The 24275-nt window shown below is 46.9% G+C and overlaps 1 protein-coding gene across 1 annotated transcript in view; it reads right to left on the bottom strand.

Moving 5' to 3' along the window:
- Positions 1-452: 452 nt before the first annotated feature.
- The window catches only part of OTUB1 (OTU deubiquitinase, ubiquitin aldehyde binding 1), an 81834-nt gene continuing 58011 nt past the window's right edge, over positions 453-24275 (bottom strand). The window contains exon 4 of the mRNA XM_086936695.1: positions 453-650. Coding sequence (XP_086792821.1) covers positions 501-650 — 150 coding nt within the window. The 3' untranslated portion in view covers positions 453-500. The remainder of the gene's footprint in view (positions 651-24275) is intronic.

The raw sequence follows: 24275 nt of genomic DNA, 5'->3' as shown, positions 1-24275 counted from the left end.
TTATACACAGTCCTACTATATCTGTAGGAACCACATAACATCATTACACTTTCTGACCCAAAGCATATTCTTTGTATTGAGCAGACACTTTCTAGTAGGCAGCTGATCTCTCACTGATCCCAACTATTCATTCAAACTTGAGCCGGAGCAGGGTTTAGAGCAAAGTCAATTTATGAGCTCTCCTCTTGCAGCTGCTAACTGTAGCCTCACACTTGCCACCTCCTTAGGTCAGCTCACTGCCCTCAGCCTACACCATACTCAAACCAGCAACATACATCTACTGTAAGCCAGGTGTCCGTGATGCACCTAACCTCATAGCTGCTATTAAACATTCCTCCCCAGTGCTGCGCTGTCCATTAGAACTAGTGCTGAATGGACGTTCAATGGTCGTGCGCAGCACTGGGGAGGTAGTGCTGCCGTCGGCCAATGCACCGAGGCAGCACTTAAGGGGCTAAGTTGGCTGCGTATAAATAAAACATTCAGCCTCACAGCAATCCTCTTCAAAATCCTGATCGCAGCCGACACACATACCGTGCAAGCTCTTTGCTGTCGTCCAATAGCGACTCCAGGTGAGAGAAGCCAAACGCCCGGTAGAAGCAGTTACCATCAGGTCGGGTTTTTCGAATGTGTGTATATTTTTTGTGCAAGTCCTGCAACCAAAAATCAAAAACAGAAAGGAATGGAGGAGTGAGCAATAGAAATGTTTTACATTTAGGTTAAAATTGCCAACATTAACTAACATTTCAATGCCCGGGGCAGAGCATTACAATTCCTGCCCCCATGAAGGGTGAGAGCAGCAGCACAGAGACTAGTATCAGTCCACTCACAAAGCTTAGACTAAAAGGGGTCTTACATGTTATTCTACAAACCTCTGAGCAACCTTTAAGCACTACATGGTATCAATATGTACTTTAGCAGGGTGCCGGCATATCTGAAGCGAAGGGGAATCCACGTTGCGTTGTTGCCGGAAACCCACTTGAAAACTAAAGAGGGCTTCCCCTCTGCAGGTGTTGGCGGGATCAAGGGGTGTACAACACATGCTCGGCCTTTGCCAGAGGGACTTTAATAACGGTGAAACCGGCGGGCCGTTTCAAATGACTAGCAACACGATTGGCACGGAGGGGCGTTACTCTATCCTTATCTCCTATGTTAATGTCTACACTCCTAAGGTTGACCAATCTATATATTTTGAAAAGTTGTCCCAGGAGCTAACTCCTCTATTGTCACAGGCACTTGGTATTAGTGGTGATTTTAACTGGGTGTCCAATACCGACTTAGATCGCTCTCACCCCTAACTTCATTACTCCCCAACCATCCATGTGGCCCAGTGGATGGTTGGAGATATCGCCACACACAGAACTAGGACTACTCCTGCCACTCGATAATGTACGCACTTCATGTGCGCCTCAACACCTTTTAAAGCTCACCTTACATACTTGGGGCTATCACGTCTATTAAATACTTGTCCAAGACTATATCCGACCACCGCCCCCTATTGTGGACGTTACAATGGGGTAATACACACGCCTGTATTTTCAGTCGGTGCCTGAAGGTAGCCAACCTTGAGGATCTTGTTTTCTGCAAGACAATCAGGGACGGGATTTAGCATTATTTTCATAAGGACACCAGTTCCCCTTCTAATACTCTTGCAGAGCCTTCAAAGTTATTTGGAGGCAATGCCTGCCAGAATCTGCAGGGGTGCGACGGACCCTAATGAGGGTCATAGTCGCTCATGAACAGCCCTTTAGGGATCTCGAGCTCCTGCGACCAGTGAGACCTGACCTACAACAGGCACTGCTGGAGGCAAAGGAAAAGATGGTGGAGCATGTGGAGTACCTCCGCTGCTTCGACTATAATGCCTATATGGTTAGGTCACACTGAAGGGAACAGAACAAGTCCCTTGCTGCCATGGTTGGCCAACCCCACATAACGCGGGTAGCCGACTGGTGTTGGTGATGCCGGAAGGTGCCCGCATGTATATGGAAGGCGAGATATACCAATCTTTTGCTGAATTTTACTCCAGACTGTACACAGCTAGGGATGCTATAGGGGACCACACCATCCATGAATGATTAACTGACTTTTTGCCAGATAAGCTGACCCCGGAGGAGGTGGAGGTGCTAGGGGAGGATATTTCAGAGGCAATCCAGGCTGAGGTCCAACGAATGGCCTGTGGGAACGTTACGGGGATGGACGGCCTCCCGGTGGAGTTCGATGCCACTTATTTTGACCACTTATCTTGACCTCCCTGCCTCCCACTTGGTGGCATTATACTAGCAAGCACTTACAGCAAAGGTATTCTCGCCCGTTTGCTGGAGGCCCTTATTGTCCCCCTGTTCAAGCTATGGACACCTGCTACCGATATGGTTGCGTACAGGTCTCTGTCAATGTTGAACGTGGACTATAAAATCCTTTGCTTGTTTTTGCCAAAACGCTTAATACATCAACCCAACCAAAGAGGGCTAGAGGAGATTTATAGACCTTCAGGTGTTTACTCCCACTCCTATAGCTAACACACACACACATGGAAACACCTGGGTCTTAGAGAAAAGAACTTAGCTGGAAGGGGATGTTCCTTTTTAATAACGATTTCCCTCGCCCACCAGCAGTGGCATGTTTCATCATCGAGAATCTCTACGCACTGTGACAGCTGATCACGGGGCGGACTCCAACTACCTCACTGAGGAGGAGCTCTTTAGAGTTATTTTTTTTGAAGAGTTGGTAGAAACCCTGTAGTGAACTAGTCACCAAAATCCTGAAATCTCTTTTTTCTTGAGGTGTTGTAAAACTTCCCAGTTTTTTTTTTTTTTTAATTTTTGTATTGAAGTCCTTTTTTTAAACCTATTATGGACTCATTATCTTGATGTAAAGCGTTTGGTCCCTAGGTATCAGAAGATTTAATCCTTAGCAGGGGGCTCACATGGTCAGTCTACGTTTTTTTCATACCTTGTCAATCCACTGATAGCATTTTCCTATGCCTAGACAGAACTGATTTGGTACAGCAGACTTCAGCCTCCTCCATGATCAGATTATAATTTTGCCAGAAGGTGGATTAATCTGTGTCTGTAAATTTAAGATGGAACCAAAAAAGCATAAGAAAGGTTGTCACTTGTGATAAGGGAATTAGGAATCAATTGATGGTCAAGAAGCTGTCATTTAATTTAAATTGGGAGTGGCCTCCATGTCCGCACTGAGATCTTCCAGCACATTGCTCTGATGTGAAGATGGTATAAACTGAGCCACACAAGTAGGCGATCATGGCCCTTTTGACAAACAGTCCTTTGCCACTGACCAATGTTCCATGCGAACAGATCTAAATCAATGAGACTTTTCCTAGTTGCACACTGAACCTGGACTTCGCAGGGATGTCTGATGGGAATCAACCATTAACATTTCTAACCAATTGTCCACTCAATCAAACGTATATTTTGTCTACTGGTTGTGTCTGGGTTGGAACTAGCGGCAGAACAACGATATCCATAACTTAACAGGTTTTGTTTGGGTTCATAAACTCTAGATGAGCTGGAACTGGGACACAGTAAGGTAGAATGAAGTCACCTGCTCTAAAAAATTACAGGCCTTGCCCTAGATGATTTACATAGATCAGACTGTTGTAAATAAAGATTAAGCTCATCAGGGTGTTCGTTTAATTATTTTCCTTTGAGATCCTACATCATGTGTTCTAAAAGTGTACTTCTGAGTTCTGTATTCAGAACGATTTCAAATGGGAGCAGGAGGAACTCACTCTTAAGATGCACAAAAATCCACCAGTACACCGCCTGATGGATGATCCCTGCACCTCTTTACTGTTAGTATACAGTAATAACAATAACCTTCCTTTTTTAGTGAAATAAACAATCATGCTTCTTGAGAACCAACACTTATATAGTCCTTAAAATCTATGTCACTTAGTTTGGACCCAATGCTTGTGAGACTTCAACACAGAATTGCACGGTAGCCACAAAATAGGGATTTGGGAGGTGTAGAACCAGCGTGAGTGCCTGGAGAGCAAGAGTAAGATCTAAAGAACACCATCATCGAAGCACGGTTGTTTAAAACTATTTTCCTTCTATTCCCTCTTAGAAAAATGATCGCCACATTGGTGAAAATTGCAATTTATGGAGGGAGATCATAGACAAAGGTAAAGATTTTTCTTTATTGCTGAAGAGTACTCTTATTAATATAGACAATCACTTTCCCAGAGACATGTCGTGGCAACTTGAGAATTTTTGTTTATTCTGATTGTATCAGCACATTGTATCCTAAACTGCTCAACGTAATCCATGATTAGCTATGTAGAGTGGTGGGAATAAAACAAAGCTACCAGCAGCGCGTTGTCTTGAAATATAGATCAGCTTTCCTAGTGTAACTGACCATCCCGATGTCCCTTGCTGGCAGTACATGCAGAAGCAATATCATTTATTCAAATTTCTTTATTCGGTTTCATGATCAAGAAAACCATAAAAGCAAAATGTAAATACCAAGATAAAATAGCGTGATACAATAAATACATTCTCAGGAAAAAGACTTTGGTAGTACAAAACTCAAGTAATGAATAAGATGCATCAAAAGATACCAAACACCAATAATGTTGGGAGTAAAACTACTAAAAAAACAATACATTTGAGTCAATAGCCCAGTCCGCGCTTTAATAGCTAAACCAGTACAAGGGACCCAAGAATAAAAATAAGGGAGCAACCCAACTAATCGCAGCTCGCCCTCAGTTTAACAGCAGATTTTAAAAACTAAAAACGTGAAATACGTTATTGCCCAACACCATCTGGAGAAATGTAAATGCAGGCCGAACTTGTTCAAAGTTGGCCTGTTTCAAAATGGGCATTTATGTATGATTTTCTCAGGGTAGCATAAAATGGACAGAACATAGTAAAATGGAGCATATCCTGTGGAGATGTACCATTGCAGCCACAGGACGGGAGAATTTGCCCTCTATTTGCACCCAGAGGATAAGATGAAAGTAAATAAAAAGTCAAACCGAAACCTGGTCAGGAGAAATCCGTCATAAGAGTTCACTAGACCAAAAATGTAAGGCTCCGCTTTCACTGTGGACGTTAAAACAAAAAAGTGGAGAACACTTGGCTTCATAAGTTCCCACTCCTCCCTTAATGAAGTCTGGCTTGTGCAAAACGCTGACTTCAGGGTGGGTACGTCTATTTTACGGGTGCCAGGATCAGAAAAAAGATTGCTTCTTCCCAGGTTGGTTAAAATTCTTTTAATGTATTTCAGTCAAGATATCCTTTGGGCTTGATCCAGAGAAACAAACTTTAAGGATAGCCTTATTTAACGAGTCCCCCTCCTTAACTCATTTGTAACCATAGTGACAGCGGGCTAAAAGCTATCTGGTCTGTGATATAGGGCATGCCCAACTCTTCGTGGGCAATGAAAGAGGGGATATCTTGAGGGACTGACAACAATCTTCTCATAAACCTATTTCCCGAAATTTGGACATCCTTTGCGTCTATATATCCCCATATTTCGCTGCCATACAAGACTTTTGACAGATACTTTGCCCTATACAGCTCCAGGAGTGCACCCGCCGGTCTTTGTTACCCAATCTCGCAGCAAAGTTAAAAATTGCGGCAGATTACCAGTTAAGGTCATTTCTCTTACGGGTAAGTTGAGGGATTCAATTCAATTTATCGTCTAAGAGAACCCCCAGGTAAGAACAAACGGATGTTTTGGGAATAGGAAGGCTATACCGTGAAAATGTAAGATCTAGTAGGCCGCATCCCCAGATCCATAATATAGGATTTGGAATTGTTAATTTTTAGATCAAAATCTCCCATAAACTTGGTGAATGAATATAAAATGGTTTGTAAGCCCCTCTCTGTCCTCGCCATCAAGACGGCATCGTTTGCATATAGCAGGACAGGGAGGCCTCGTCGACCAATCCGGGGATAATCAGCCTTGGTCTCCAGGAGAGTTTTATCCAAGTTATTAATATAGAGATTTAAAAAAAGGGGCCAATATGCAACCTTGGCGGACTCTGCTCCTTACAGGGAATAAGCGAGATACCTTCAAGTTAGACAAATAACGCACTACTGCTTTGGAGTCTTGGTGCAAATCCTAAAGAAAGGAGACCAACTCCCTATCAACCCTAGGGCTATTAGGATCTGCCATAATTTACCACTATTTACGCAATCTAATGCGGATGACCGGTCTATAAAAGCCAGGAAAATGGTACCCCTTTGAGAGACTGTATTTACTAGAGATTATAAAGAGGTTCAGAGATTGTTCAATCGTAGAATGGCCAGGGCGAAACCCATATTGGGCGTCCGACAGGATGTTATTATCAGACGCCCAGGCCGATAACCTATCCAGCAATATTCTGCCAACCACTTTTACCACAGAGACTATCGAACAAATCAGCCTGCAATAATCATTGCTTTCCCTATCCCCCTTTTTTAAAGACTGGCAGAAGCAATATCAATCGAAGTACATTAAGGATTCATGATCTATTAATTGGCAGGTGGAATTTTGGAAACCAATAAATAAACTGAAAGTTAAAGTTCAATGTGTGCTTGAATACAGGTTGCTTCGGGCTATCAGTCTATTCATGTTTTCAAGTGCCATCAAGCCCCTGGTCATAAACTTGTGTTGTGACACATGAAGATTCTGTTATTGACTTAGTCCCATCGCTGGAGGTGCCCTGCTGCTGAGGGGACTTTCAACCATGGATCTAATAGAGAATGACTCTTTAACAGAGTCTAACTTGATGTTAGAATTTTTTATTCTGATCTCTTGTGTAGAATTTTTTATTCTGATCTCTTGTGCACCCACAGCTTTGTTGTCCCGGCAGCAGACTTGTGTGACCCATCAGTCAGAATATGTACCAGGAGGATGGCATCTGAAGTACAATTCCGGAGTCTCTCCACGGTAGTGCAGTGCCACTGTTTCCTATTAACCATCAAACACCAACAAGGGTGAAAATTTGTATCATTAGATGACCCCATAGCTGTGAGCAAGGCCTGGACGACGTATTGTTGTTTTCATTTGAATGAATATTGATTGCTTAAACAGTCAGCTGATGAGCTCTTCTGAAAAATAGACAGCGCTACTATGTGGTGGAATGTCAGAAATAAACGTCAGTGTTGAGAAATAAGCGACGTGGCAAGCCTCAGCACAAATTAACTACTGATTTCAGGAATTGTTATAAATCAAGAGAGTACGGGAGTATGGTTGGATAAAAGCAGGAGGTTTAAACTTTGCGAATCTAACAAGGCAGGCAAAAGTCTGGCCGCCTATCTCAAATTCAAGGTTCAGAAAAACTCTATTAATATTATAAAAGATTCTGCAGGAGTAAGCCACTCTGACCCCCATGAAATATCTGAAGTCTTTAAAGACTTTTATGAGGACCTGTATGCTAAAAACGAATTGGTAGTTGGGGGTAAAATTCAGGGTTACTTACAAGAATGCGACTTAGCAAAATTAACATCAGAGGAACAACGCAGCCTAAATGACCCGATCACGACTAGTGAAATAGAAAAAGCTATCAAAGGTCTGAAATGTGGAAAAGCGCCTGGCCCTGATGGCTTTACGGCTAAATTTTATAAAAGTTTTACAACGGACCTAATAGAACCTCTTCTGCACCTCTTCCAGGAAATCACAGATACAGGAGTGGTTAAAGGTACTTTTGCGGAGGCGATTATCGCGGTACTCCCTAAGGAAGGCAAACATCCATCACTGCCAAAAAACTATAGGCCGATTTCCCTGATTAATTTAGATTGCAAGATACTTGCCATGATTTTTTCGGCCCGGATACAGCGAGTCCTCCCTACCCCTTGTACACCCATCTCAAGCCGGTTTTTTGAAACACATATCAAGTGATAACACCAGAGTACTAGCTCACGCATTAGAAAAGGCAAAACTTCTGCATACCCCCACAGTGGCAATCACGTTGGACGCTGAGACAGCCTTTGACAAGGTAGATTGGGCCTTTCTGGAGGCAGTCTTACACAAGTTCAATTTAGGAGCAACATTCACTAAACTCGTAATGGCCCTGTATGCCGGGCCCACGGCTAGGGTTAGAGCAGGGGGTTCCTCTTCCTCATCTTTCTGCCTGAAACAAGGAACGAGACAAGGGTGTCCATTATCCCCATCCTTGTTTCTTCTAGCAATTTAACCTTTTCTATATGATATACGGAATAATGAAGCCACTGCCGGGGTGCCGTTTAATGATTGTACTGTAAAATTAACTGCGTACGCAGATGAAGTGCTCATTATGACGGAAAGGGCTGACGAGGCTATTCCGGCACTAATGACCACGATTGATGAGTACTCTAAAGTTTCAGGTTACAAACAGAACAAGGACAAAACAGAGGTCAAGCTTCTAAATAATGTCGGAAATGAAGAAATACTTGGTACTTCTGGCCTCACTTGGCAACCACGAGCCTTTAAATATCTGGGACTAGATTTCGAGACAGATTTAATAGCGACCCTGAAGGTGAATGAGGACCCAACTTTAAAAAAGATTTCCACATTATTGGAAGGCTGGTCACCAAAGTTCTTGTCCTGGTGGGGTAGGGCTGAGACCCTTAAAATGATGTGCACGCCTCTGGTTAATTACCTAGCCAGCATGCTCCCAATGACTTTTACAGACAAGTTCATCAAGAAAGTGGATAGGTTGTTTGGGGAGTTTCTGTGGCGAGGGAAAAAAGCCAGGATATCACTACGAAAGCTGCAGCTAGCAAAAGAGAAAGGCGGCCTGGGCCTTCCCTCGTTCAGGAACTACCAGACGGCTTTCCTCTGCAAACAGGGGGCTCTTTGGTTGGTCGATTCTCCATCATACACCCCGGTTTGGCTGTCTATTGAGCAATCGATAATTGCACATGCACCCCTTCCGGCCCTCCTTAGCATGGACTTAACACATTTAGCGCTTGGACGCCCCCGGGCAGCAACCGCGCTCTATAAATCCACATACAAATACTTAACACATTTACCTCACTCCAAATATATCCTGCTGAACACCAGACGAGCCCTCCTCAGACTTGACCAATCACATAAAACTAACTCCGTAATTAAGAAATCCACCCTAGTATCACTGTGGAGAAACCCCATGTTCCAGTTGGATGGCAAAACCCTTTATTGGACCTGAGGGCTAGAAGCGGTATCAATATGGTAAAAGACCTTTATGAAGGTGCTCTGCCCATCCCTTTCTCGACTCTGCAAAGGACATTTAACTTGCCACCCATAGAATTTTATCAATTCCTGACATTTAAATCAGTCATCTCTAAACGTGCCCTCACTACTGACTTACCTTGGCTTATGACACGTTTACCGATCCTGTACCATGCTGACCATTTCGTATCCAGAGTCTATAAATTACTCCTCCCTATGCCTAAGAAACCCCATAAGTAACGGAGGGTAAGTGGGAATTGGAACCTAACTCGACAGGAATAGCGATAGATTGGGATGTCATACACAACACTGCACTATCAAATAAGATCACCCCGATCCTCTGTCAAACAAAGTATATGCTGCTGAACAGAGCATTCAGGACTCCTCAAAAGTTGTTCAAATGCCACCTAAAAGATACGCCCAATTGCTGGAATTGCCAGACAGCATCTGGGGATCTGGCACATATGTTTTTCGACTGCTCCCTACTAAGAACATTTTGGGGGAAAGTCTTTGCTTATATTCATCGGATATTTGGAATTACACCTGTCCAGGAATTCATATACATCATATTGGGCCCATTAGACACACGATTACCTGACATACATGACCGACAACTGTTAGATATCATGTTAATGCTGGCATGCAAGGTCATCCTTTGTAAGTGGAAACATTTTGCTGAGGTTAACTTTAATATCTGGCTAGAATGGCTCTCCTTTTTGAGAGGGGCGGACAATCCTGCACTGCAATCAGCCACGTGGAAACCCTCCAACAAAAAGTTGTGGTCCTTACTAGATGCGTCATCCTCTCACTTTGAACCCCCATGATACACCTTCTAAATGTGACCTATTCATATATGCTTCATTGGCTCTGTATGCCTCTATATGCTCCAACGCTTGTATATTTTACTGTACATTTTACTGTTGCTTGTAATATGGCTCATGCTTCCACCGACCGAATCACATTTATATCTTGATATACTTGTCCTTATCTCTTATTCTTATTTCTTATTCTTATTCTTATTCTTATTCTTATTATCCTTCTTTATTTCTCTTCCTTTGATTCTCTATAAGCGCCATTTATTGCCACGATTGTATTAATATATGTATTGGAAGACTTATTGTATTGTCTTTGCTTTTCGTTTTTCAATCTTCAATAAAACAGAATTGAAATAAAAATAAAAAAAATCAAGAGAGTAATGGGGACCTTTATACATCATTACATTTGTACATTTATTGCACCCTTCACATTATAACAGTTCCTGGCATCTTTTGTGCAGAATATGAATGGCTAAAAAAATAAGTCATATGACGTGCTTCCCCCAAAATGTACACCCTGATACGTAATGGATTCTACTAGGCGAGGTGGTGTAATTGCTTGTGGCTGCTGTGATAAACAGGGAACAGGATAGACAAGAGTGCAATGATAGAGATCGTGGCCCGTCGGTGGGGATCGGTTGCATCGACTGTTAAATTCTCATCATTGTGAGGGATCGTATTCCAAAAGAAAAAACTGGTAGAGACACATTTTGCATGCAACAACAAGCAGTAAAGCTCTGAAGATGGTAACAATTGGTCAGTAGATCTTCGATATTAATTTAGGTCTTAGGTCAGTGCCAATAGTTACCTGGTGATTGGCTGGTAAGGAGTAGTTTCTTTTCTGTAACTCCAGTTCTGTAGTAGGGGTCTCTCTGTTATAGTCATAATCTAGTGAATAGTCCCGCCCATGTGCGTGGACCCCGGAGCAATCAAAAATAATCTCTTAAAGTGTCGAAAAAAATGCAGAACTGCACAGACACTTAAGAGAGAATTTAAAGACATATAATGCAGCCTATAAACAGGCTACACTGTCCAGTACTTCAACTAGAAATTCCACCAAAAATCCACAAAACAGCAAAGCCTGTCCAGATTTCCCTTGCCTTCAGCAAAAACCCCTCTGGAATGATAGAGAGGAAGACATGGACAGACAAGCCCCATAGGCTGCCATTATGTGGCTCAGAACAGGATACTGTGCCTTTAAGAGAACGTTCCAGAACTTCACAGTATCCCAGAATGCCCTGCAGGTCCCTCTTACTTTCAGTTCTTTTTGAAGGCGTAACACGCCAGACCTGTAGCATTCCTTACATGAATATCTGTCTCCACCGGGGAAGAGGGCGGGCGCTTATGACTATAACAGAGATACCCCTACTACAGAACTGGAGTTACAGAAAAGAAACTACTCCTTCTGTAGTAGGGGATCTCTGTGTATAGTCATAATCTAGTGAATAGAATGGCAAGCCCATCCCCACACCAAAGCGGCGGTGGAGAAAAGAAATCAACACCACTATTGTGCAAACAAATTCCGCAGCGAAGCCTGTCCAACCTGAGCATCCGCCCTGGCATCAGTGTCCAGACAGTAATGCTTAGCAAAGGTATGAACCGACTTCCAAGTGGCGGCCTTGCAAATTTCTGCAATCGGCACATTACGGTGCAAGGCTGTCGTGGCAGCTTTGCCCCTGGTGGAATGAGCCTTAGGCTTACCTCCTATGGTCTTATTAGCTTTCTGGTAACACAGTTGTATGCAGGACACAATCCACCTAGAGATGGACTGCTTAGAGGTCGCAAGACCCGTCCTGACCGATCCATAATTGATAAACAATTGGTCTGACCTACAAATACCTTTGGTCTTATCCAGATAAAATTTCAACACCCTCCTAACATCCAGGTAATGTAGAGACCTTTCCGCTGGAGATGAAGGGTTCTGAAAAAACGTAGGCAAAGTTATAGTTTGGTTGACATGAAAGTCAGAAATAACCTTGGGAAGATATTTAGGGAGAGTACGCATAACAACCTTAGCAGCATGAAATACAGTATAAGGTTCATTACAACACAACGCCTGAATTTCACTCACCCTGCGGGCCGATGTAATGGCCCCGAGGAACGCCGCCTTCCAGGACAGGTGCTGCAACAAAGCCTTATGAATGGGTTCGAAAGGCTCCTTCATCAAACTGGACAGCACCACATTCAATTCCCATGAAGGCGAAGGAAGCCTGACAGGAGGGAACACTTTCTTCAAGCCTTCCAAAAAGTCTTTGATCACAGGGATCTGGAAGAAGGAAGTCTGCGAAGGGCTTTTCCTGTAGGCAGTCAATGCAGCGAGATGAACCTTAATGGAATGAACATTAAGGCCAGACCGCGCCAAATGCAGAAGGTAAGGAAGGATTACATCTTCCTTGCACGTCGTTGGGTCAAAGTTCCTGGACACACACCAGATACAAAACCTCTTCCACTTGTAAGCATAGGAAGTCCGAGTGGAGGGTCTCTTAGACTCCTTCAGTATGTCCATGCAATCTTCGGGCAGATTCAAATGGCCATATTGCACTATCTCAGGAGCCATGCCGCCAAACTCAAGGACGAGAGGTTGGGGTGCAACATCTGTCCCCCGAACTTCGTGAGAAGGTCCGGCTTGCACGGCAACCGTATGTGTGGAAGGAGAGACCGGTGTAGAAGGTCCGTGAACCACCACTGTCTGGGCCATTCCGGGGCAATCAGGATCATCCGTGCCCTGGACCGGGACAGCTTGATGAGCACCGCTGGAATCGGGGGAATGGGCGGAAAAGCTGTTCGACCAGTTGATCCAGTGCATTCCCCAGCATCCCTTGCTGGTAGTACCTGGAGGCGAAGTCTCTGCATTTGCTGTTTTCGGCGGTGGCGAACAGATCTACTTCTGGAGTCCCCCACCTTTCGAAGACTTCTCCTAGTACGTCGACGTTTATGACCCATTCGTGGTTTTCCTGAATCAGTCTGCTCAGTGCGTCTGCCTGAACATTCTGCACACCTGGTAGATGGGTAGCCGTTATCGTCAATCCTCTGGCCAGAAGCCAGATCGTCTGCGCCTCCCGAGACAGGGTGCGCGATCTCGACCCCCCCTGCTTGTTGAGGTAATACATCGTGGTCGTATTGTCCGTCTGTACAAGCAGAGAGTTGGTCTGGAAGGACAGATGAAAGGCCTTCAGTGCCAAGTGAACAGCTCTGAGTTCCAGGAAATTGATGTGATACGTGGACTCCATCTGAGACCACGTTCCTTGAAACTGTAAGTCTCCCGAATGCGCTCCCCAGCCTTGGAGAGAAGCATCCATCACGATAGTCTGAGTAGGAATGTCCTTGTGGAAGGGAACCCCTCTGAGGAGATTCTCCGCTGAACACCACCACTTCAGAGACTGAAGCGCATGCAGAGACAGTCGTATCTTGTCGTCCCAAGATCCTTTCCTCTGGTCCCATTGGTCCTCCAAGCACTCCTGCAGAGGTCTCATGTGTAGTCGTGCATGAGGAGTGAGGAAGATACAAGAGGCCATCGACCCCAGTAGAGAAGACACCGTCCTCACTGTTGTAGATGGAGCGGTCATAAGAGCCTGAGCCTTCCGAAGGATCGATCGCCGTCGCTCCTCCGAAGGAGACACGCTTGCTGACAGCGTATTGATGGTGGCTCCCAAGTACTGAATGCACTGGACCGGAATCGGGACTGACTTGGACATGTTGATGTGGAACCCCAACTTGTTCAAGAGAACGCATGTCTTCTGGAAGTCTGCTTGAGCTTCCGAGAAGGAGGAGGCCTAGATCAACCAATCGTCCAGGTACGGGTAGACAAACACCTTGTTCTTCCTGAGGTGTGCCGCTACCACTGCCATGCACTTCGAGAAAGTCCTGGGCGCAGATTTCAGCCCGAATGGCAGCACTGTGTATTGATAGTGGTTGGTGCCGACTTGAAATCGCAGAAACTTCCTGTGTTTGTACGCGATGGGTACATGGAAGTACGCATCCTAAAGGTCTATGGCACAAAGCCAGTCCCCCTGTTGCAACTGAGGATAAATCTGATGCATGCGAAACTTTTCTCTGCGAATCCACTTGTTTGCCTGCCGCAAGTCCAGAATGGGCCTGAACTTGTTCTTGTCCTTCTTGCGAACCAGAAAGAACCGGGAGTACAGACCTCTTCCTCTTTGAGACAGAGGTACCTCTTCTATTGCCCTTTTTCTTAGCAGGATATCGGCCTCCGCCTGGAGCTCGCGCAGATGATACTGCGAGCTGACCGGAGGGATCGCTGGAGGAGGGCTGATGAACCGAAGACTGTATCTATTGCAAACAATATTCAGCACCCACTTGTCCTGAGTAATTTTTCTCCACTCTGCCAGAAAAAATTGAACGCTTCCCCCCACCGGAGCGGGTAACAAATGAAGGGTAAGTAACCGCTCAGGGTCGAGACCCGGCCGGGCCCTTGTTCACGGTAGAGGACTGCTGTCCCCCTCTACCCTTCTGACGTTTCTGGAAGGGTCTCTGGAACTGCTGCTGGTGTTGCTGCTGCTGTCCCGAAGACTGCCCCCGTCCTCTCCCCTGTGCGCCGTAGCGCTTCTGGAAAGGCCTGAAGGATTTCTTCTCTTTGGGCTTCTCCAAGCCCACAGCAGTCAGGGTCTCTGCCTCCGCCTTCATGCGGGCCATCTCATCATCTGCGTGTTTACCGAATAGGGTCTCTCCGGAGAAGGGCAGATTGGCCACCCGCTGCTGGGCCTCCGGCTTGAGTGACGTGAGCCGTAGCCAGGCATGCCGCCGCTGATTGATTCCATGGCAGTAACCATGGGCGGCTAACAGGGAGGTGTCCGCCGCTGCACTGATCACCTGGTTCGAGACCAGCATCCCTTCCTTGAGGATCTCCTGGAAGTCCTCCCTCTTGTCTTTCGGTAGCAGTTCTACGAACTGTTGAAGGGAGTCCCACAGCGCCCGGTCGTAACGGCCTAGCAGAGCTGTATCACTGGCAGCTTTCATGGCTGCGGAAGCGGTCCCACGCGCTTTCCGTCCCGCTGAGTCGATCCATCGACTCTCCTTATCTGGCGGCACAGTGGATGACGGGGAGGTAGAATGCAATTTCCTGGCCGCCGTCACAATCACAGAGTCCGGTACCAGATCCATTCTCAGGAAAGCAGGGTCCGAATCCGGGGCCCTGTACTTCTTCAGAAGCCGGGACGGAGAGGCCTTCACCACCGCTGGTGTGAGGAACAGCTCCTCCTCAGGTTCCTTCAATCCAGGCACCAGAGGCAGAAGAGGGCGAGACAAGTGCTTCTTGTGAAGCGTCTCGAATATCACGGCCGTCACCGTGATACCCAACTTCGCAGACCTCCTCAGGAACACTTCCTGGAATGTGTCAATGTCGTCCACTGGAGAGATCCTGGTTTCAGGAGAGTCTGATAAGGTCGGCGAGTAGGAAGTATGGGTCCTGTAAGAGTCCGTGCGTGACCTGGACCCCCTCCTACGGCTACGCCATGATCTGGTGGAGGATCTATGATGACTCCTTGATCTTCCTCTCCGTCCGGAGCGTGAACGGGACCTCCTCGGCCGAGGACAATCAACCGGGTCCACCGGAACAGGTGAATTGGGTTTGGACGGAGCCTTTGGCCTAGGCGTACCCTTCGGAGGCGTCGGAAGCTTAGGCAACGAAGTCGACCTCGGCGGAACCGGAGGTGGCTTCTCAGGCAACCCTGATCCAGGCTGCGGTGGAGGCAACGGAGGCGGAGTTGGTGTCCTCGGAGGGCGACCTCTCGGTAACGGAGGAGGGGGAGTCACCCTCCCCGACGGGGTATATACCTCGGAATACACCGAGTGCAGCGAACCCGCTTCATTTCCAGCCTGGGACGTAGGTGAACCTCCCACGGCGTCAGGTCTACTTCCACCTCTTTTCGGCGTTGAAGAACGGCGACCATACGGCGAGCGTCGGCCCCTGGACGTCGAGCGTCTCTTCCTCGGCGTCGAACGCCTCCAGCGCCTCGACGGCGACCTTCTGTGCCTCGACGGCGATCCTCGGTGCCTCGACGGCGATCTCATGCGCCTCGACGGCGACCTCATGCGCCTAGACGGCGACCTCATGCGCCTAGAAGGCGACCTCATGCGCCTAGACGGCGACCTCATGCGCCTAGACGGCGACCTCATGCGCCTAGACGGCGACCTCATGCGCCTAGACGGCGACCTCATGCGCCTAGACGGCGACCTCATGCGCCTAGACGGCGACCTCATGCGCCTCGACAGCGACCTGGGCCTCGACGGCGACCTTGACGGCGAGGAACTCACCGACGACGCCCGCCTCCTCTTCGCCGACGGCGAACGGCGGTATCGCCTCGACGGCGAGCGCAGACGCCTGGCTCGTCGACGCGGATCGCTTGACGCCGACGAGGGTGACGATGAAACAATCACCGGAGACTTCGAAGGTCTAGTCACATACTTCGAAGGTCTAGTCACATCCCTCGACGCCGAGCCTCGACGTCGTTTCGTCTCCGACGATGGGGAACAGACCGCAGTCATTCCTCTCGACGCCATAGTGGGCGCAATTGACCCAGGCGGAGAATGGTGACGTTTGCTGGTCTTCCTGCCCCTGGGGAGCCCCCCAGGGGCCTCAGCATGGGCAGAAGAAGCCCCTCCAGACCCACCTTGTGCCTTCAGTCTTCTTTCCTCGAGACCCTGAAGTCTGATCTTCTTCCTTTCCCTCAGGGTCCTTCCAGGGAAGCCTTGGCAGATAACACACTCCTCTGGAACATGAGAAGCTGGAAGGCAGAGGATACACACCTCATGGGGGCCTGACCTGGCCTTTTTCCTGGAGCACTCCGGGCACTTGTCGAATAAGGCAGGCATATTCGACAAAAAACAGAGTGAGAAAACCAAGAAGAAAGGCCCAAAAGTACAATAAAGTACTAAATCTGTGGACAAAACACCAAATAAGTCCCAAAAAGGGAGAGCTCAATGCTCCAGGGTCCTGCTAGCAGGAGCCGGAAAAAAGAACTGAAAGTAAGAGGGACCTGCAGGGCATTCTGGGATACTGTGAAGTTCTGGAAAGTTCTCTTAAAGGCACAGTATCCTGTTCTGAGCCACATAATGGCAGCCTATGGGGCTTGTCTGTCCATGTCTTCCTCTCTATCATTCCAGAGGGGTTTTTGCTGAAGGCAAGGGAAATCTGGACAGGCTTTGCTGTTTTGTGGATTTTTGGTGGAATTTCTAGTTGAAGTACTGGACAGTGTAGCCTGTTTATAGGCTGCATTATAGGTCTTTAAATTCTCTCTTAAGTGTCTGTGCAGTTCTGCATTTTTTCGACACTTTAAGAGATTATTTTTGATTGCTCCGAGGTCCACGCACATGGGCGGGACTATTCACTAGATGAGGACTATAAACAGAGATCCCCTACTACAGAAATTATTGCATCCAGCCCTCAGGCACAGGTATTCCCTGGCATTTCAATTGATGCATGAGTTTAACAGAAGCGGTAGCTGAGGTTAATGGAAGTGATAATGGGCAGGTATTAATGAGCTGTTGTGCAACAGTGATGATTGGGTCTGTAATTGTAGGCATAGTTCTTTTTTTCACCAGCTGCTCCACACTGGAGTTCCAGTTGCCTTACCACCAAGCCCTTGTTTCTCCAAGATCTTCTCTTGGGAAATAGTGATTAATATGCCACTACCACCAGCTACACGTGAAGCGGAACGCTGGTCACAGCACTCCTGTCCCCTATAGGGTATCCTGGCACAAGATCACTTGTCTGCTGAGATCACGAATAGCAGGGCCTAGCAAAGGCTAGGCACTGCACAAACCCTAGCTGCCCACAAGCCAAAGGCCTCAGAATAGGTGTAGGGAGACTGCTCTGTATATCCTATACCACTAGGTGATTATACAGTGCACAGAGTCCAAAGATTCCCAGAGAAGAGTACAGGGCACAATGCAAACCCCAAGTGCTCTCTTTGTGGTAGTGTGGGTGCACAGCCTTGGGCCGAACACAGAGGATAGGCCTAACACAGAGGAGCGCAAGACATTTGTTGTGCACACAATGACCAATAAATGACACACAGCTCAAAAAAGAGACACACCAATTTTATCAAATATACGCTTTGTTTGAGTTTTATTTTAAGACCAAGATCTTTGCAAAAAGGTAAGTACGTTTTCAGGAAAAAATGATTTCAAAAGTTGACACTGCAATTTTCAAAACAGTTCAATGTTAACCTATGGAGGAAAACAATGCGGTTTCAAGGGTAAGTACCCAACTTACGGTTCCATTCTTCGTGGTTTAAGGTCAGCAGAGGGCAAGGTTCAGGTAAGCACAAAGTCTGCACCACCAGCGGCACAGAGGTGGCGGGGTGCAGAGGCCAAATTTGAAGATGGGTCCAACGTAGACTGGGGGAGCTTGAAGCCACGCTACTTGCGACAAAGTAAATTGGTTGCAGGGGCCAAGCTTCTGTGGTTAGAGCAAGCACGGGTGGCCACAAGGCAGCAACAAACATACACCACGAGCTGTACAGGGGCAGCAGGGTGCAAATACAGCATCGGGCACCCAAAGCTTTTCAAATGAAAAACTCAGTCGGATAAACAGGCTGCAGGCGTCTAACTGAAGGCTGCACAAAGAGATCAGCGACAGTCTAGGAAAGTGAAGGTCCTGTAGGTCGTAGGTCTTAGAGACACCATTGGTCGAGAGCCCCAAGGCCCAGGGACTGCGGGTGCAGGGGTGTCTTTGGACATCGGGTTTTCTTTCCGGAGCTGGTTGCGGTCGAGGGGAGCCTTTGGATTCAAACTGTAGGCATTGTCGGGGAATTCAGGAGGGTCAGTCAATGCTGGACTTGGACTCTGGATCACTGGGGAACCTATTCTAGATCGATGGCCCACCTGGATACAGACCAGAGGCGTCTGGTGCAGTGTGGTCAGGGATCGCTGATCTGGAGGGCACCAGAGTCCATTGTGTTAGTTTCTTGTGGACAGAGGCGCTGTCCTCTGGAGTTCTAGTTTCGCAGGCAGTCCACTCAGGGGTTGTTGAGGCCGCTGACTGCAGGACAGGTGTCCCTTCTTTGCAGGATCTTCGAGGGCTGCAGGCAGGCTGGTAGAGCTGGGGCCAAGTCAGTAGGTGTCTTCTGCACAGCGTCGTCTTCGTCTTTTTTTTCTTCTTAGGTTGGCAGAAACTAGTTTCAGGGTCTAGGGGAGCCACCAAATTACTAAATTTAGTGGTGTTTAACTCCATGGCTGCTATGCGTTTTCCCCCTCCTGTGCTGGGAATTGCTATTCTTTATTGTTTTATGACGAGCTGGGCTCGTCATCAGTGTTTGAGGAGGCTACACCATGACGAGCCCAGCTCGTCATGAGTGTGGAAGGGGTTAAGGGAGCGTCAGGTAGGGCCCAAAACGCACTTTACCTGGAGTGACGACCACCCTCAATTAAGCCATCCTCCTGTGGGCAGGGGCACGGCCCTAGCCCTGATTGGAAGAGCCCCCCCATCTTCCAGATGGCAGGGACTGAAAGGTGTTATTCACCTCACCCCTTTCGCCTTATGGGTGGAGCTGGGGGAGGTGGGCACACCTATTCTTCCTAGATCTTCCTGCCGGTTTTACCACCCAAAGTGAGGGGGGGAGCAAGGGGGTGTAAACCAGGGGCTGCCATCTGCTGCTAGCAGCAGAGGCTGAGAGTCGCATTACAACGTCAGCAGGCCTTTGAAGCATCCCTTTCAAGCACTGTGCCCATCCTGGGAGAGGAGGTGTAACACCTCTGCCCAGGATGTGCATTGTTTCTGGTCACAGAGAGCAGAGGCTTTTGACCAAGGGGTCCTGAAACATGTCTGGTGGTGGCAGGCTGCCTAAAGCCAGTCCGTGGCCACACCATGGTTGGTAGGTTTTTAGGGGGAACCTCTGAGTAAATGTTTCAATAAATCCCACACTGGCATCAGTGTGGGCTTATTTAAAGGAGTTTGGCACAAAACATTCCAGGGTTCAGGGAAGTCATAATGGTGTTGGGGAACTCCAGTTTCCAGCTCATTAACTCTCTATGGCTTACTTGGCACTTACAATATCTAAGAATGGACTTAAATCCCTCCAATATACTTGTCATACAGGTGTGCATGGGAGTTTATCTTGTATAGATTATATATTTTGTAGAGTGGATCAGCTATCCCTGTGTAGAGAGGTGGGACCACTCCCTAGAGGCATCTCTGAGCATTCTCCGGAGGTAGTTACATATGGAGATAGTCCCACGGGCATTAGACGTGAGATGACGCTTAATCCCTGGTATTTGCGACTCCCCACGATTCGGGAAGGGCTAATTCAGATGACAGAAAATTACTTAAAGAAAACGTGGGCTCAGTGGAGTCAGCCTCCACGTAGTGGGAGGAGTATAACAGTGGTTAGGGGACAGGAAGTATCCATGGTTGCTTGATATACTAAAGAAAAGCAAAAACAGCTGCTTACCCTAGATGGTAAAATAGCCCAATTGGAGGAAGAACAAGTGACTTCAGTATCCCCCTAACTCAAACATAAATTACTCCTTAAGCAGAAGGAATATAGAGATATCGCTAAAGAGGCGGCTAAGGCTCACTAGGGAATAAAGCAAGCAAGCTTCTAGCGTGGCTGGACCGGCGTGAGCTGGCCTCTAGGTGGATATTTGAAATTGTGACGGAGGGTGGGGACGAATTTAAGGACAGAAACAGCATTGCGGGGGTCTTTGCAGAACACTTTAAAGTAATATACGAACCTGCATGTAAATCTTCAGGGGAAGAGGCAAGAGAGCTGTTATCTACCCTTAGACTCCCGGCGTTAGAGGATACGGAGATGGAGGAGCGTGAGCTCGACTTGACCAGAGACGAGGTTACCAAGGCATTCGGTGCCTTACAATGGGGAAAGGCGATGGTACCGTGTGGTCTTCGATTGAACTATTTAAAAGGAATGTATCTACCGTAGCCCCATATTTAATAGACACGTATGAAGAAAGTGTTGTTTAGGGTATCCTCCCTGAAACACAAAGATTGGCGAATGTGGTTGTAATCCAAAAACAGGGCAAACCTCCAGAGTGGTGTGGTTCATACCGGCCGATATAGTTATTGAATCCAGAGGTGAAAATACTGGAAAAAATCTTGGCCATGCGATGGTCGCCTTTCTCCATAAATTGATCCATCCCGACCAGTCCGACTTCATGCCGGGCAGAAATACGGCGCTCTATCTACGAAGACTCCATGGGGTCTTAGGAAGGGTAGGACTATACAAGAAGATGCAGTTATCATGTCCCTAGATGCCAAAATGGCATTTGATTGGATAGAATGGTCCTATCTGTTTGCAGCATTAGAAAGGTAAGGATTTGGCCCGAAGTTTCGGTCATGGGTGCGGCTCCTGTATTCGGAGCCCCTAGCAAGAGTGACGGTGAACTGGGGCCGTTCGACAACCTTGCCTTGCATAGGGGAACACAGCAGGAATGTCCACGCTTCCCCTTGTTATTTGCTTTGGTTCTTGAACCGTTGACAATCTGGATCAGAGGTTCGAACTGGACAATAGACTGGCAGATAGAATCTCCTTCTAAGCAGATATCTTTCTGTATTTGGCCCGGCCCCATTTTTCCAAACACAGAATACTCCACATATTCACCCTGTTCCAGAAATATTCAAGCTATACAATCAACTGGGATAAGTCCCTTATATACATTCTTTCTAGGGAGGATCTTCGGCTACCCGCACAGGGCGGTGCTAGAATTGTCACAGAAGGTTTTCACTACTTGGGGATCTATGTTACGACGGACCCTGTGGCCTTTTAAGATAATTTGGCCCCACCGCTGCGCTGTCTACAGACTGACGTACGACACTGGAAGTCACTGCCAGTCACGTTATTGGGCAGAGCAGCCTTATATAAAATTATGGCTTTGCCTCGATCCGTTTACGCATTACAGAATACGCCCTTCCCTGTCCCACCCAAACATTTTCAGGCTGTGGAGTCAAGAGGTCAGGACCCTTCTTTGGAACAACGGTAATCCCCGTATCTCCTTGACTAAACTCACGAAGAGGTGGTACGATGGTGGAATTGCACTTCCAGCACTCAAGAGTTACTACTGGGCCCCAATTAGCGGCCACTAACCACTGGGTACATTGGGAAGCAAATGAACCCGCTTATAGAATGGATAGGTAAAATAGGATAGCTGGCTCTTATTAACATGAGCTGTATGGAGGACGGAGTAATGCCCCAATATATACTCCGACCGTAACCACAGTTGCTTTGTGGTACGCAGCGACTTCTGCCTTGGGTTGGAAAAACAATATTACCCTAGCCACCCCCTCTTTGAGTCTGGCAGATTGGGGCTCCTGGCACATAGCCTGGGATTTTGTAAGTGGGACCTCATTGGGCTTTCAAAGGTAGGCGAGAGGTAAAGTGGTCCCCTTATTGAATTTCAAAGATACTATGATCTAAATCCAAGGGAAACTTTCCAATACCTGCAAGTTCGTAATGCGTTGTATAAGGCGGTGCCCAAGGGCAAGGATTTCCCAGCAGCTTTGCCACTGGAGGACAGACTCCTTGATGATCATCTGAAAGACAAGGTAATCTCCCTGACCTATAGAAAGATTTTGAATAATTCCCAAGACGCCTTGGTGAACATCCGTTCTAAGTGGGTGGAATATGTGGGAGACCTAGATGATGAGTGGCAGGAAGCGCTGACCTCCCCTCAGGAGGGCACAACGCGATCTAGATTTAAACGAATCCAACTTAAGCTCCTACATAGAGTTTACTACACTGGTGTAGCATTGGTCAAGATAGGGAGCGCGTATCTACATCAGTAGTGGGAATTGCCAATCCCACATTTAAATTGGAAGAAAGTAACCTAACAAATGTGGGACAAGTATGGAAGTAACCCCCCGGCTCTGCCTCCTCAACATATGGGATGCGACAGACTTGACGGCTATAGATCTGGGTTTCCCTAGGAAATGTAGTTGCGAAACGTAACATAACTAGAGCTTGGAAGGGAGACACTCCGGGACTGGAAAGCGGATATGGACTGGTGTATGCAGACGGAGAGGGTGATCTATGATGGGAGGGGTTGCCCCCGAAAATGGACCAAGATCTGGGGGGACTGGAACAAAGCGAGGGAATGCTATGTGTACCATTTCTTGATCCCTCTATACAGGAATGTATAACTGTGAAATTATTGGTCACAATGTAAATTGGCAATATATAATGTTATGGTAATGTTGGAATGTACTGACAAAATGATGATACTTAAGGTACTACTGCACGATGTCACTATCATACGATGTCATAAGTTTGTTTTTCTTATTCAATAAAAAGAATTTATGTTATAGTGCACCCTGCCTTAGGGCTCTAAGGCCTGCTAGAAGAGTGACTTACCTATACCATAGGCAGTGCTAGTTGATATGGCACACAGGCATTTAACATGTTGACTTTGTTGTTTTGTCTGAACCAGGTAATGCATGCTGCAGTGGCAGTCTGTATGGCCTAGGTGAGGGTCTTTAGGGAACCCTCTGCAACCCCAGTGCCCTAGGTACCCAGGTACCATTTAATTGGGACTTTCAATGGCCTGAAGGGCCAATTGTGGAACATTTTTAGGGAAGAAGCACTGGCACAGGATAACTGGTTGGCAGGGACCATATGCACTGCAGTTGAAACCATGTCAAATACCATGCAAAACGTGGGGCTAACCATGTCAAAAGAGGCACTTTCCCACCATAGGTATAGAGCAGGTGAATGCAGCACATCACAAGACCACATACATTCAGTGCAAAAAAACACAAATAAAAGTTATTTATGGTTAACAAACAATTCTTAAAACTCAGTGAAACTTGCCAATTATAGTACACACAACATAATTCGCATCACCCACCATTCTCAGTACACCAGCCTACAAGGTTGGCTGAGGTAGGGGGGCCCTATAAAACCATGGGTAGAGGTGGGTGGAGAAGGTTCCGACAAGGAGAATCAAATAATATCCCCAGGAGAAACAGATTCAAACACCATGCTGAAACAGTGCTTGTTTTTAATGGAAAAAAAACTAGAATGGCATTGAAATACTCTGTAAAGGGCCATCAGTAATGTCTTTTTACACTCCTATCATCGCTGGGAGTAGGTGTCGAAGCTGGAATGGGGGCCTCCAAATAACCTTAAAAGTCCATCCTTCTATTACTGATGGTTGATAACCTACAGGTTAGTTTTAGACTTTAAGAGAGACCTGGCTGTCAATATAATGTTGGATATCATCTATAGGATTGCATTTTTAAAAGGGATAAACAAAAAGAACTCTAATGTTTGACTTTCTAAATATGTTCAAAGCAGCCAATTTTATACAATAATTGTGCAAAAATAGGTTTGTTACTCTGGGAGGCCCAAAGAATCT

The sequence above is a fragment of the Lissotriton vulgaris genome, chromosome 9, assembly GCF_964263255.1.
Source record: "Lissotriton vulgaris chromosome 9, aLisVul1.2, whole genome shotgun sequence".
NCBI lineage: Eukaryota > Metazoa > Chordata > Amphibia > Caudata > Salamandridae > Lissotriton > Lissotriton vulgaris.
Note: the sequence above shows the minus strand (reverse complement) of the source record. Positions and strands in the feature narration are given on the sequence as shown.